This window comes from Malaya genurostris, chromosome 1 (genome assembly GCF_030247185.1).
Source record: "Malaya genurostris strain Urasoe2022 chromosome 1, Malgen_1.1, whole genome shotgun sequence".
NCBI lineage: Eukaryota > Metazoa > Arthropoda > Insecta > Diptera > Culicidae > Malaya > Malaya genurostris.
The window spans coordinates 163946528-163963646 of NC_080570.1; the positions used below are offsets into that span (position 1 = coordinate 163946528).

Genomic DNA, 17119 nt, shown 5'->3' on the forward strand with positions numbered 1-17119 from the left:
CAATAGTAAAGTGGTAATTCGTTTGGATTGTAAATTAACGGTAGAGGAAGAATACAACACCAGTTATCAACATCCTTTCGGATAGCCAAATTCATCAATAATTGTATCTACACGAGGAAATATTATTCTTCTTTCTAGCACTTCTTCACATGTGTTGATCAATTTAATCAGTGCCTTCGGATGATAACGTTTTTGTTTTGCAATTGCAAGATAAGGAGCAACTTTACAGTGAAAAAGTTCGATTCTGGTATTGTAAATATTGTTCCTAGGGAAGACATAATCGTTACCCGTTATCAGTACCTGCACTCCTGATTGTATTGTTCCATTTTGATATTTTACGTCTAAATTGTGTCTATCTCCTCCGGTGATTTTTTTCAATTCTTCGAGTGTAGATGGTTCAAAATTTGGTTCATTCCAATAGTATAATTGTTTATTATGACACATATTTAAGGGAAAATTACTATTACGATTAAAATTTCTCATAACACCTACACTAACCCGAAAATCCATTATTAAATCAGCGAACATTGTTTTACCACACAAAGTAGGACCCCAAAAGTAATATGTATATTTTCTTCCATATTTACCCTGTAACCATAGACATAATTTTTCTACCCATAATGCAATTTCCTGCCACATTTCCACTGTTAATTCATCCTGATCATAGTCCATATTGTAATCAACGTTAAGATTACAGAACTGATTGGCAATCCATAGTAGCAATATATTGTAGCTTAGAGAAATCGACATTTAATATTTATTAAAATCTTCAATAGATTGACTACTCCACAATGGATGACCATATAGGAATTTGCTACTGTTATTATAACATTTTATCAATTCGTCAATATTAAAATTTTTAAATTGGATATCAATATTTCGCAAAGCCGTTTCAACAAAAACGTCCCTATTGCTTAGGTATCTTACGTCTTCATCTTGTGACCACGGTATCGAAGTCAATGTTTCCTTGATCGGTGTACACAATATACGCATTATTTTTTTCTCAACTTCTTTGGTGGCAATAACATTTCTATTTCTTTGGATTCCTCGCCAACTGGTTGCGGATCATTTCCGTTTAATGGTGCTGGTTCTTCCGCCGTTGGTATATGTTGAATAGGTATCGGAGCTCGTTGGCGCTTCAAAGTTTCCTGCATTTTGTGTTTCATCGTTAGTATCATCTCCAAAAATTGTTTCCCAATTTGATTCTGTTCCGGGCGATTTGCGTCCAAATAAAGTTTCATGGTCGGTGTTCGGTATTTCCACATCGACGGCCCCCAAAGCTCGTTGCCAGGTATCTTCGTCACATCCGTCATATTCAATTCGATAATTAAATTTGGGTCCGTCGTAAATTCGCATTTTACCGTAGAAAAGGATTTTCCCACTCGAGAAGTAATAATCGACGATGGCGGTTGCATCTTTTTTATCGATCTGTCCAAGTTGATGCCTAATGGATCTTCGTTTAATAAGCTTATGACGGAAACATCGGCAAACTGCATTGGAATTCGTGCAGTCGTGGATGACATGGACGTGGTTGCCGTCGATAAACGCATAAAGGAATCGGATTCTGCTTGATGCATTACACAATCGTGTATAAAGTTCCGTAACTGTTTCCAATTCTTTACATCGCCATATACCTGAATGCCAATATCTTCCTCGACTATCTTCTCTCTTAGCGTAGTAGAGAATTCCTCTTTGGAGATATTGTCTTTCTCGTTGAACATCAATTCTACCATCAGTTCCTTCCACAGACCATACAGTATCGGAGTCCGACTCAGGGGTAACAATTCCTTGTATTCCACCAATAGATCCTTCAATTTGTCCACTTGTACTTTCTGCTTCTTCAACTAAATCCATATTTGATATGCAACAGTTTCAACGCTTCTGGATAATTTCACATCAGCAGGACAATTCTCCTCCACTATTGATATCTCACTGTCTGACATTGTTACATTAGCACAAACAAACATTAACTGAATTCACTCATCACCATACTAACCATCTTATATAGTATTACTCACATTGATAATTTTCATTCACCTCTAACAAAATACCGCATTCTTATCACCATCCCTATCACCACACTTCATGCGATAAACATACTTGCACTTATTGCTTGCTCGATAGATTAGACAATTCTAATCTATCAGCTCTAGCCAGCCGCCAGCCAAACTCAACAACATTGCTTTTGACACGTGATATTATCACTACGGAATATTATTTTTAATGTATACTTATGTATTTTGTTGCATGAATATATTTTAAAAAAACGTTGCACTTTAATTTACATGAGGTTTTTCACGACTTAGGAGGAGTTAGAACGCGCAGCGTAAATCTGATTTAACCAATGTCATGTCTCGGCCATTGTATGATTTGAGTAGGAGAGAGTGAGTAATGTTTCTAGACAAGTGTGTGAGTGTGATACAGAGAGGAGAGGGTGAGAGTAGTCAGGTTAAACTCTCGTGAGTGTCGGTTCGAGTCAGTGTGTTTTCCTGGGTTACTGTTATTCTAGGTCATGTCGTATGGCACTTGAATGAGAGAGGTGTGGGACGTGAAGAAACGGGAAATGACATAGCTGTTTTTGTTTTGAGTGACTTAACGCTTGAAACATGACGCTGACGCTTCCTTATTTATTGTTGTCGTATGATATTTGCAATCATGGATAGAACCTTAGCCATACAATCTAGAGAACCTAATTCTATCTTACCTCTTTTCCCGTGACATCAACTTCGGCTACCGAATGTGTTTGTAGGATTTTACACGCCTATTCTATTTCCGACTTGTATATCACATATTACACTAGCTTTGAAGCTGCATAGACTAAGCTCCAAGGTAGAAACTATCTAAACTGCAAAATACCCAACTTTTTCTTCTTTCCGATCAAAATGTAAACCATGAAATAGTGTTGAACAAAAAAAATGTACTTTATAAAAAAAATCGTTGATCGCGTCGCATGAGTTTCTGAGTGTTGAAATACATTGCTGTACTTCGTTTACATTTTCAATCGCTAGCTAAAGTTAACGGAAAATTTTCAGTTCTAATACGGAAATGTTTAGTAATTCCTGACTTTCACTGATGAAATCGAAAACGAATATTCTAACATTCTGCAAACAACTACGCGTTCTATAGTTTTAGTTTTACAATGTAATTACAAGCTAGCGAAGCAAAAAACTTTCAAAATCATGATAAATAAATTTAATTTAATATAGGATTTTACCAGTTTTAAAACATAATTGAGAAGATAATTAATAAACTTTCTACGAATAAGTTTCCCAACTCAAAAAAGCATGATGTCAATTTGTCTAATAATAAGATAGAAAATGTACTCAAAACAGGCAATAAATAATAAAAGAAATTCCAAAAGAATATTATTGTTAATTCGTTTTTTATTTTTCTAAATATCACAGTCTGTTCCTGTAGTACTCTATGACAAGACCTAACAACTTGGGGGGGCTGCTTTTGTTCCAATTTTATGTCATACTGATTCTGATTGGCAGATTTTGATGTTGCTACCCGCACATTGTGAGAAGTAAAAAACTTTTGCAGGGTACACGAACAATGATGCCAGCTATAGAGAAAACAAATGAATGAAAATGAAAATTTTCAGAGAATGTTTCACTGTTTTTTTTTGTCGTGAATACGACTTACTTTACTATGGGGTGCCTTTTCAAAATTTACCCTCTGAGAGAGTGATAAGTTTTTGATCGTGAATATCTATTGTTGTATCTAATGAATCAACATAATTCTTGCGACATGCCATCGGAAATATGATCACAATTTTATAATAAAATTTTCAGTTCTGTGACATATTCTCAAATAGTTCAAAATTAAACTTTTCTGAAATGTTTGGTTTAAACGAGTATCAAAGAGGATAATTCATAATACGGCGCGTTTGCCTTTCTCGTATTTTTAAAGCTCATAGCTCAGTGATCTGTGGAAGGATTTATATAATCTAACTACCAATAGAATCGAAATTTTTCAATTTAAACGTGTATAGCAAAAGCATTGAAGTATTTCAATAGTACACTATTGAAAAACCTGTCTCATTTGCTCCATGTCAACACCAGCCAATCAGAACGCGTTCTAAGGAAGAGAACAAAATATCTGCTGCTGTACAACAAATCGTCCGGGAAAAATGTCCGAAAAGTGGTGAATATCGCAGTGAGTTCCTAAATTTGGTCCTTGTGAATGCTAGAAACGAATCCCTACAGCATACAGTTTCTTTCAATAAATTATGCAAATCCGAAATGAAATAATCGACAATTCTGTATGCGGCTATTTTTATAGTCGTTAGGACCGCCCATTAGTGAAAAAGCTACAAACGAAATCACATAAAAGGAAATCTCTTAACAAAAATTCAATCAGTTTGGATTGTATCGCCACTGCGAGCAGATGTGTTTTGTGTCGTCTACACAGCTAGTTTCGCTTTCGACAAGAGCGATTACGTCACAGCTGCCAGTCATTAGCATTGGAAAAAAAACAACGGTGGAGAGCATTGCACAAGATCAGCCGTTCTAATGGCTCTAAAAGATTTCTAAAGAACTATTAGGATTTGTTGTTTGCAAATCGCAGGTAAATATCCCCAGTTTACGGCAAATCAAGAACAGTTTGCTTAGATTTGTGCACTTTTCGCTGTGTGAAACTCACAGTAATCGAGATCAAGTGAAGCCTTCTTTGTTTTGCGAAAAATGTGAAAAAGGGGAATGCGTGCATAATTCATACAATTGATATTCGGAAGTGTTAAGGAACATGTCAGTTGTTTTCGTATTCACGACATCCAGTTATGTCTCTGACATTACCCACTCACCTTTTTCAACCTCATCTGTAATAAATATTTATAGTGGAAGACTGTCTAATTAAAATCAGCATCGAGTCGTGTTTCTGTTTTAGTGAATCAAAGGTGAGATAATTATATTTTCTAATACGAATAATTTGTGCAGCCTTTTACGATTGAAGGTTTTCGCTGCCACATATGTGCAACCTCATCAAGCTCATTTTCAATAAATTCACAAATTAAACACGAGTACAAATGAAGAACTGCCGTTCAAATGTTCGGAGATCCACCGTGAATAGTCTTGCGGCATCGTTCAAAGAAGCTTCCAGTGCAGAAGACTTAGAATTGCCTTAAGTTCAAGTTTCGTTCATTTCTGTTACAGTATGTAATCTATTCCTAAACGACTAATAAAAAGGTTATGTTGTTTTGAATCTACACGCATTTCTGTATAAAACGAATAATTCCTTGGGCAATTCAAATGAAACTGAGTAACATTTACTCATTCGAGCTAATTTTCCCTTTTCTAGCACTGAGTAATCTTTCCATCTTTACTCAAAAGTAAGTAAATATAACTTTACTCACTATAGAGTAGTTCCACTTCTAGCGAAAGTAAGTAAAATTCTACTCACTTTTGAGTAACATTGAGCGAGCGTGTTGGGAGTATCTGCGCCATCTCGTGGTGAAGAGCTCGCTCAAGCTAGCAAACGGTAGAGACCGCTTTGTTTGAAAGGTTTTAATCGATTTTTGTCGGTTCCTTTTCACTGGAGCGTTATTTCTATTCAGTATTTTTTTTTCTAACATTACGACCGGCATTAAACTTTTTGTATTTTAGTTTATAACGATTGCTTATGTTGTGATTTCGGAGGGGCCCTCAGATTAAATAAACAATCTTACTGGTTATTGCTTATGTATCTAATTTTCGTTGCCCCTTTGATAACTTTAGTGTTTTGGAAGCGAGAACGCAGATTTTTATGTCGTTTTCGCTTGAGAAAACTGAAACTGACCAAGGGTAATTTCATCAAACAAACACTTGTACCGAAACTGTTTTGGTTTCGCACTTAGCAATGGGGATCTGAGACAGTGTTGGACCGGAATTCAGTAACTAAAATTCAGCTACAAACTAGAATCCAGCCCCAGAGTTAAGTGCTAGATTCAGCTTCAGAAGTCTGTGTCTAACTAGAATCCTTATAGTTTCCTTATATTACATTTTGGTGGGGAAAGGGTTCCAATCAGCTTTTTACAGCCCTGTCCAAAATGTATTGCCCTCCCCGTTAATTTGTATCAGGCCGAATTAGCGCATGCGCGCCATATAAACGTTTCTTTCAATATGAGGAAATTATATTATTACCCAAAAGTTTCTATTATTTATTCATGTTGGTTTTCTTACCTTTGGTCATAGTTAATATTCTGTTTTACCTTAATTCCAGTGTTCTATTCAATTGTGTTTCGTAAATGTCTTTTGTTGTCCTTCTATTTTATTTCCATTCCGTACTTTTGCTTATGTTATTTTATTCCCTGAAATGTAAAAGTTAGTTGTATGCAATGGTCTTATTTGTCTTACCGATGTTCCATTTTGTATCTAAGATTTCCTAAGAGTGCACTATGGTTTGAAACGGGAAACCAGCGTGACAAAAACACTTTCACTATTAAATACCAGTTCCCTGTAGTTGGTGTCCTCACAAAGGTGTCTGTTACCAAATGGCGCTCCTCCTGATACGAAATATTACTAGGGTGGTCCCTATCTAGATTAAAATCTGAAATCCAACCTTCTCAATCTAGCTCAAAAATGATTTTATTGTACAGTAAAGTTGTAGGAAATTTTATTTTGAGTAACTTTGCTGAAAAAAGAACCTCTCCAGCCCCTCACTTGACCGAGCCACATCAACTGTCCCGGGTAAGAGTAGGGTGGCTCCCGAAAAATCGATTTCCCTGTTCTAACTTTCTTGTGAAACGTTCTATGGAAAAGCTGTCTTCAGTAGAGTTGCCGAAACAAATATTGCGCATAATCCTGCTGAGTAAAGCTCCTTCATATGAGCCACCAGTAAAAAGCTATGACTGTTCCTTCATCAAAAACCAGTCAACCCTCAAATATCAAAACTCACCAGATGCCAGATCGACAAAAATGTATCCCATGCAGCCACTGAAAGTTCACAACATAAGCAAACATTCAAGAGAAAATTGGGAGGGTGTCCCTCTTTTAACTCACCCAAATTAGTCCCAAAAACACCTTGAAAAATCTCAAAAACATTGCACAACTCTCAAACGCCTTAACGTATCAACACACCTCCTTCAGCAAAACAACAGTATCAAGCCAGCCCCACAAGTGTTCCATACATTGTCCATTCGAGAAATGAGACACACAAAAACTACAGACGAAAATAGATTTTTGCTGAACAATTCCAATTAATTTACTACCAAAATATCTGATTCAGTTGAGCTTAAGCAACAGAGACACTGTGTAATATGGTTATTCCGAAGTAGAGGCCATGATAAATATATCAACAGAAATTTTCATTATCTTGACAACCAAAGCTCAAACAAGCTGATGCAAGTTAGTGAAACGCAAATATTTTTATCCAAATCGTACCGAGACGCCTTTTTTCTCATCCACTTGTGTACCGAATAGCCTGTGACAACCGGAAAACCACGCACAATGAGTTTTGGTTCGAATAAATACAATCTACTCATTTTAACAAACTAATGATTTACTTGGGTTTCAGGAAGTGCTTTGTCTTACAAAAAGCTAACGGATTTAATGATTGCTGGCAGAATTAATAAGGCGATTTTACAGTATATCATTCAAGAATTGCGTATGAAAACCCCCACCAGGCGTGTTAGCAAACTGAACAAGACCGTGAAGGGAAGGGATACAAATATAAAAACTGCGTTTAGAGAACATTTGGGCCTACGTATCGGTGAGCCATTGCCATCAGGAGGTAATTCCAACGACAGAAACACGGCCCGGAAATTTTTCAAGAAGTGGATAGAAACAGCAGATATAACAGGCCTTGATGAATCACTGTTGGAAGGATTTCACGTTGTTCTCAGTGTAATCAATAGCTGATAAAATAAACGTCGGCGAATTCCAAAGTTACACTGAGAAAATACGAGCGTTGTATGTATCGTTGTATGGCTGGTATCCACTATCACCAACTGCTCATAAATTGTTGATACATGGACCCACGATAATTAGACACGCAATTTTACCTATTGGTATGCTTAGTGAAGAAGCTCAGGAGACTCGAAATAAAAGTATCCGGAACTTCAGAGAGCATTATGCTAAAAAATTCAGCAGAATCGCGAACATTGAAGATGTTTTTAAAAGGCTGCTGTTATCTTCAGACCCTATCTTGGCATTGTCGAACAAACAAAATAAGAGAAGTTCAGAAGATTTACCCGAACAAGCAAAATGTTTAGTTTTAGATAATAATTAGAATAATTCATTGCTTAATTTATTCAATACATACCAAACCATAATCAACTGTTGTCTTATGTTTTATTTTGAATGTTAGCGATACGATCATTACGATAACGGAATCAAAATCAATTGAATCAGTTATTTTGGCAATAAATTAACTACAATTGTTCAGCAAAAAATCTATTTTCGGCTGTAGTCCCTGTGTGTCTCACCTCTCGAATGGACAATGTATGGAACACTTGTAGGGCTAACCTGATACTACCATTTTGCTGAAGGAAGCATGTTGATACGTTAAGGCGTCTAAGAGTTATGCAATGTTTCTGAGTTTTCTCAAGGCATTCCCAAGACTAATCCAAATGAGTTAAAAGAAAAACACCCTCCCAACCCTCCCCTAAATGTCCACTTATACCATGAACCCTCAGCAGCTGCACAGGACACATTTCCATCGATCCGGCATCCAATGAACCTTGATACCTGAAGGTTGACCAGCTTTTGATGAAAAAACAATCACAACTCCCTACTGGCAGCTCACATGAAAAAGCCTCTCTCAGCAAAATTATGCGCAATATCCACTTCAACAACTCCTCCGAAGACAACCCTTCCATAGAACGTTTCACATAAAAGTTAGAACAAAAAAATCGATTTTTCGGGAGCCACCCTACTCTTACCCGGGACAACCGATGCAGCTCGGTCAAATGAAAAGCTAGAGAGGTTCCCTTTTAAGCAAATCATTTTTGAGCTCAATCAAGAAAGCCAGACCTCATACTTCAATCCAAACAAGGACCACCCCAGTAACACTCCACATCAAAAGGAGCGCCACCTGATAACAAACAACCCCTGTGAAGACACCAACCACAAAAAAAAACAATATTAAACAGCGAAAACATTTTTGTCACGCCAATTTCCCGTTTCAAACCACTGTGGAGTGTTAATTAAATTATTTTCCAATTTTTCAGCTCCACATTTATCACATTTGTTCCTGCTTTTCTTGAGTATCTTATTCTTTATTCCGAATTTCTTGGTTATGCTCAGTCATCCATTTCCGAAAAAAAAGGAGAGACAAAAAAGGATTAGTGTTTTTTTAATGACATCTTTGTACGGCCGGTCATGATGGTTTGACGGGAAAAAAAACTGAGAACATGCATTTTTATTTAAATTATATTGACCCTTGGGTCCCATAAGTATTGCTACAGCATGTTCACATTTAGTTGTCTTCAGTTGATCCTTGACAGTGGCAAGGCACAAATCTCCAAATATCAAGGGGAACGTGCCATTTGAGCCAATTTGTTCTGATTCCTGATTCCTGACCCACAATCGAAATGCATCACTTCCAATTTGGTACAACGCACTCAAAGGCACGGTAAAATGTATATTGTATATACACACAAAAACACATACATACACACACAGTCACACACATACACACATGCATACATACCCACATGTATTCCACACGCAAGCATTACAACATTGAGTTACTATTTCTACTCTGATAGATCCTAACTAAAACTAGTGTGCCAATAGTCATCTCATTAGTAGAGTCACCATGTTATTTTAGCGATCACTCGACTTTTAATAATTGATTTGTGATAAATACAAAGTCTTTGCATCGTCTCTAAGAAGCAATAACCCATAGCAGTAGTTCGGAAGAGGTTCAATACTGCTGTTTTAGCGAAGCAAAATGCTCCAAATTTCATGTTACTTCTGAAATTAATCTATCAAACAGAGATAACAGAGCTCACTATAACTAATGGTTCTCGTATATGAAATGACTAATGGATTTGAGATGAATGGAGGTACCGTTACCCAATTTCTATCTCTTCTAATGATCGATCGTTAGTCCTGAGCTGAAACGGTGGCCTTTATTACCATTCTTGCATGCACTTACTCTTACATTTCACTCACACATCATCTCACCCATCAGGTCCCAAACGATACATCCTCACAATACAAACTGGATGAACATCGTTTGACAGCTATCAGTGGTTAAGTCATTATTATTCCGTTCTATTTTACAATATTCTATCTTACACCACAGTAATCCATTGTACACAAACCACCAATAAACGTCAAATATGGACTCGATTCACCGTTCACCTGTTGTCATCGTGTGAAACCCAATTGGGATACGTTCACTCCACTTAACTTCTACTTCTATAACACTGGTTATAGGAACCGGTAGTATGAAAATAAAACATAAAAAGAGCTCAGTTAAGCCCTACCGGCCTCTCCAACCCCGGATGTTGGAGCGTAATGCAATCAACATTTCACTCACAATCGCAAGGTATCATAATATACGGTTTGATACAACGCATACATACATACATGTATAAATATATACAGGCACCAAGGCATACTGACGTACACACATATATACATATATATACACACATGTGTACATACATATACATATTTACAAATATGTATTTCACACACAAATATTGTAACATTGATTAAATAGTAAATTCTAATAGATAATAATTCTAATAGATAAATTCGAATAGATTTTGACTAAATTCATTGTGCCAATAGTCATTTCATTAATAGAGTCACCATATTATTCTACCGATTACTCGACTTTCAATAAATGAATTGTGATGAAATCAAATACAAAATCTTTGCTTCATCTCTGATAAGCAATACCGCATAAAAGTAGTTCAGAAAATGTACGATATCGCTGTTATAGCGACGCGAAATACTCCTAACCTCATCTCACTCTCGAAGTCAATCTATCGAACAGACACAACAGATCTCGCTCTAACCAATGGTTTTCATATATGAAATGACTAATGGATTTGAGATGAATGGAGGTGCCGTCACCCAATTTCGATCTCTTTTATTGGTCGATCGTTAGTCCTGAGCTGAAACGGTGGCCTTTATTACCGTTCTTGCATTCCACTTCACTTATACTTCACTCACATATCACCTCATCCATCAGATCCCACACGAGCACGACACAACCTCACAGAATAAACGTCAAAGATGAACTTAATTCACCATTCAACTATTCCGTTATCGTGTGAAACCAGAGTGGGGTACGTTCATTTCGCTTAATTTCCACTTCACATCGGTAATAAGGGCCGGTAGTATGAAAATGAAACATAAAAAAGAGCTCAGTTAAGCCCTACCGGCCTCTCCAACCCCGGATGTTGGAGCGTATTGCAATCAACATCTTATTCAAATCGTTTCATGCCTCACTCAATAAACTCAATAATTAAACTAAAAGTTATAACACATATTTATATTAAATTGTAACAATAATTAATCGTATCTGATGATGTTTGCAATACCGTCAAGCCCATCAACCACGGAGGGAAGTCTGTGTCTAACTAGAATCCTGATCTTAAATTCAGTTCCAAAACACAGGTTCAGTGCTCCGTTCAACAATCCAGAATTCAGTTCTGAAATTTAGTTTCTAAGTTCAGATCCAAAACTCCGTCCCAGAATATAGCATTAAATTGAGTTTCAGAATTCAGTTCTAACATTCGGCTTCAAATTTCGGTTCCAAAATTCCAGGGAAAACCCGTCCATTTCATTCGTATTTCCGTCATCCATTTATGTCTCTAATCGATGTCTGCAAACTGGGACTAGTTCATCATCGAAACTGTTGCATCATTTTTTTTTTTGCTATTGCAAACCATTGCCATTCTACTGAGGGAAAAAATAGTGAGACTTTGTTCACAATTTCAAAATTATTTATTCTTCCAAATCCTCGAAACAGTCGTTAAAGTCAGTTTCCGGAATAGCCTTCAATGCGCGAAGCGATTCACGTTTGATGTCTTCAATCGACTCAAAACGGTTGCCTCGAAGCGATCGTATGAGTTTGCTGAATAGCCTGAACAGAAGTCACACGGAGCTAAATCAAGCGATTACGGTGGTTACGGAACGATATTGGTTGAATTTTTGGCGAAATAAATCAAAGAATCAATGGAGCAATTCCAGAAATGCTTAGCAGATCATCAGACTCGACCTTCTCCGATTTGGATGAAACTTTGCACATGGCTTCTGTATGGTAAACCATATGTTTTGAACCGAAAAGAGGTCAATCCGACTCACGACTGATTTTTAACTCACTTTTCGCCGAGAGGGCTAAACTAGGGAAACGTGCCAATTGAGCCAATTATTTCTGATACGTCCGGTTTCGGAATTACAGGTTGATGAGTGAAAACACTGCAAATTCAAATATATGTCTGTATAGAAAGATGTAAAAATGATCAGATTTTTCAAAAAAAGTAAAATAATTCCTCCGGTTAACAGGTCTTGTAAGTTGAAGAGTACCCAAAAAAACCGGAACTGACTTGATTTTCTCAGAGATGGCTAAACCGATTCTCACAAATGTGGTCTCAAATGATCGAACTGTTAGAATTTATAGACTATCACCCCGATTCTGTATTTCGTTCGAATCGGATTGTTTCGGTCGAATACGAAATTAAGCATTCTGTAGCTCGATCAAGTTCGAGTTTTCTTCGGCAGTCGAACCTATATGCTGGAAAATCAACTGTTTTTTTTTTTCTTCAAATTTAGGATTCTTCGTCAATCAAACGCCTTTATCTATTTCGAGCAATATTTTTTTATTTGTGACGCTTCGAAGGACCACCAGTTAGTGATGGATTTGCGAGTTTCTTTTAGTACTTGTAAAGGCTAAACACTAGTCATTACATCATAGTAGTCTGTGAATGAAATTGGAGTTCAAAACCGGACAGATATTTACAATTGGTTATTTTCTACTTTAACGACTTTTCACCATCACCATCAATTAAGCGTTCTTCATCAAGTTTTACTCAAACAACTTCGATCCAGAATTTGATTCTCTACGTTTGGGTTTTTTTTTGTTTTCTTTCTTTTATTTGTTTTATTTTTTGCTGCGACAAAATCAAGAAATGGCACATTGAATACGCTTTTTATTTCGAGGCTAGTCCACCCATCTGCTTTGCTTCTTAGGCATGAATGTATATAAATATATGTATATGCAGAAGATAAAATTTGTCTTCTGGTTTTCTCTCTGCAACCCTCAAGCTGCTAATCATATATTTCATCGTATAACTAATACGAGCAGGTCATTCGTGTTTTCTCTGCTGGTATCGATTCCGCATCAAGTGCGAAAAATTATTTACATATCGATTATGTTTTTTTTCTGAGACTCTTAACCCGAGTTTGCTAGTCAAATCTGTCATTCGATTGTTGAAGTCACGTGCTTCAAGCTTTAAGCTTTTGACATTCCGCCTACTTGGATTGAATCAAACATCAACCGGCCGACTACCAGTGTTCCCAGCCCCAACAATGCTGGACAGACTGACGCTTCGGCTACGGTTAATTACCGACGAACTGGCCGCTGCACCGACGGCGGCGTAATATCAGATACTACTCGAGCGCCCACCGTTCGCAGTACAGAAGCCGGAAGTAATCGTAGTTGTGGTCGCCGTCGCCGTCGTCGTGGTCGTGGTCGTCATCGCGATTTGCGTCATCTGCAGATGCAGCGGTGTGGTCGATGCCGTAGTCGGGGTAACCGCCAACAGGTACTGGTGTTGCTGCTGTTGTTGGTTGTGACTGGGAGAATGATGCGGACTATTGTTGTTGGAGGTGGCCTGCAGGAGTGACCCGTTCACGGAAGTACCGTTGGCGAGTCGACGTTTACCGTGCGCATGATGGTGCCCGTTCAACATGGTGGCCGTCGAGTGATGCTTCAGAGGGAACTGATGGAAAAAGATAGCATTTTAGTGTGGTTGGTTATTATTTTTTTTCGTTCAACTGGATTGTTTATCTAATTTCTTTTTTTTATTTTACTATTTTACTTTTAATTGTTCTACTGTTCACTGTGCTATTAACTTTCTCCTTTGCTATTTTAATCTATTGCTGCTTTACTGTTTTTAACTACTTTTACTGTTTTTACTTTTTTATTCGTACTGTTTTCACTAGTTTTTCGTTTTAAATTATAGAGGTTTTAACCTAAAGGTCATTCGCCTTTTCGAGCCAGAAAAACTTCCTGACCCTAAATACCCATCACGCTATACCAGTCCCGAACTTCATAACTTTAATGTTTTACTGTTTTAACTGTTTTACTATTTTTACTGTTATCGCTGTTTTTACTGGTTGTACTGATTAAACTTACTCTTGTGTTGTTGGACTGTTTCTACTGTTTTACTATGTTTCTATTGATTTTACCGATTTTACTGTTCTTGCTGTTTACTGATTTTACTTTTAGTATTTTTACTGATTTCACTGTTCTTACTGTTTTTGCTCCATTACTGGTGTACTGATTTACTGTTTTATTATTTTACCTGCTTCAACTGTTACAAACTATATAACTGTTATAACTGATTTAACTGTTTTGTTTTTAACTGTTACAAATGTGATACTGTTAAACTAATATAAATGTTATACTGTTAATCTATTATAAATGTTATACTAGTAAACTGTTAGAAATTTTATACTGTATACTGTTATAGCTGTGACACAGTCAAAACTGTTATACTGTCATACTTGTTATACTGTCATATTTGTTATAACTGTTATATTGGTAAAATAAAATAGCTGTTATTCTGTTACAACTGTTTTACTGTAATAACTGTCATACTGGAAAATTGTTATACTGTTATACTGGTAAACTAATAGCTGTTATGGTTTTATAACTATTATACTGTCATAACTATAGTACTGTTATAATTGGTAAACTGTTACATCTGTTATACTCTTGTAACTGTTATACTGTTATAACTGATATACTGTCATGATTTCTAAATTGCTACAACTGATACATTTTTATAACTGTTACACTGTCATAACTGTTATAATGACACACTGTACTAATTGTTTTAATGATATAACTGTTATACTGCCATAACTGTTATACTGATAAACTGTTATACTATACTGTTATAACTGTTATACTGTCAGTAGTTATAATGTCATAACTATTATACTGTTATAACTGTTGCACTGGTAAACTGTATGAGTTGTTATACAGTTACAACTGTTATACTTTTATTCTGCTATAACTGTTACACTGGTTATAAGGTAAATTGTAACAGCTGTTGTACTGTCAAAACTGTTATACTGTCATGTTTGTTAAAATGTCATAACTAATATTGGTAAAATGTAATAGCTGTTATACTGTTACAACTGTTATATTGTTGCAATTGTTTCACTGGTGAATTGTTATAACTGTCATAACTGTAATAATTGTTTTAATGCTATAACTGTTATACTGTCATAACTGTTATTCTGTCATAACTGTTTTACTGATAAACTGTTATACTATGCTGTTATAGCTGTTATACTGTCAGTTGTTATAATGTCATAACTGTAATACTGTTATAACTGTTATACTAGTGAACTGTATGAGTTGTTATACTGTTACAACTGTTATACAGGGTGATTTTTTAAGAGCTTGAGAACTTTTTTAAACAATAAAACGCATAAAATTTGCAAAATCTCATCGGTTCTTTATTTTAAACGTTAGATTGGTACATGACATTTACTTTTTGAAGATAATTTCATTTAAATGTTGACCGCGGCTGCGTCTTAGGTGGTCCATTCGGAAAGTCCAATTTTGGGCAACTTTTTCGAGCATTTCGGCCGGAATAGCCCGAATTTCTTCGGAAATGTTGTCTTCCAAAGCTGGAATAGTTACTGGCTTATTTCTGTAGACTTTAGACTTGACGTAGCCCCACAAAAAATAGTCTAAAGGCGTCAAATCGCACGATCTTGGTGGCCAACTTACCGGTCCATTTCTTGAGATGAATTGTTCTCCGAAGTTTTCCCTCAAAATGGCCATAGAATCGCGAGCTGTGTGGCATGTAGCGCCATCTTGTTGAAACCACATGTCAACCAAGTTCAGTTCTTCCATTTTTGGCAACAAAAAATTTGTTAGCATCGAACGATAGCGATCGCCATTCACTGTAACGTTGCGTCCAACAGCATCTTTGAAAAAATACGGTCCAATGATTCCACCAGCGTACAAACCACACCAAACAGTGCATTTTTCGGGATGCATGGACAGTTCTTGAACGGCTTCTGGTTGCTCTTCACTCCAAATGCGGCAATTTTGCTTATTTACGTAGCCATTCAACCAGAATTATGTAGACCATAAATCGGGCGTAAAGCGCGAAACACATTTCGAACCGAACACTGATTTTGGTAATAAAATTCAATGATTTGCAAGCGTTGCTCGTTAGTAAGTCTATTCATGATGAAATGTCAGAGCATACTGAGCAAATAATAATGCATGAAAATCATAACCTCAAAAAATCTGAGCAAATACTAATGCATGAAAATCCTAACCTCAAAAAAATCACCTTTTACTTTTATTCTGCTATAACTGTTACACTGGCAAACTGTTATAACTGTTATACTGGCAAACTGTTGTAACTGTTATACGGTAAATTGTAACAGCTGTTATACTATCAAAACTGTTTTACTGTCATGTTTGTAATATTGGTAAAATGTAATAGCTGTTATACTGTTACAACTGTTATATCGTTTCACTGGTAAACTGTTATAACTGTCATACAGTTATACTGGCAAACAGTTATACTGTTATAACTGGAACAGTTGTTATATGGTTATAACTGTTATATTGTTATAAATTATTCTTCTATAACTGTTATATTGTCATAACTGTTTTACTAGTGAACTCTATAAGCTGTTATACTGGCAAAACTGTTATACTGTCACAACTTTTATACTGGTAAATTGTAATAGATGTTATACTGTTACAACTGTAATAATTCATATACTGTTATAACTGTTATTCTGCCATAACTGTTATACTGTTACAAGTGTTATACTGTTACAACTGTTATACGGTTACAGCTGTTATACTGTTACAACAGATATAACTGTTAAACTGTTACACTTTCATAACTGTTACATTGTCATAACTGTTACATTGTCATAACTGCTATACTGTCATAACTGTTAAACCTGTTATA

The 17119-nt window shown here is 36.2% G+C and overlaps 1 protein-coding gene across 1 annotated transcript in view; it reads right to left on the reverse strand.

The window, feature by feature from the left end:
* Positions 1-12735: 12735 nt before the first annotated feature.
* Positions 12736-17119, reverse strand: part of LOC131426636 (probable G-protein coupled receptor B0563.6) — a 67772-nt gene continuing 63388 nt past the window's right edge. The window contains exon 9 of the mRNA XM_058589496.1: positions 12736-13882. Coding sequence (XP_058445479.1) covers positions 13544-13882 — 339 coding nt within the window. The 3' untranslated portion in view covers positions 12736-13543. The remainder of the gene's footprint in view (positions 13883-17119) is intronic.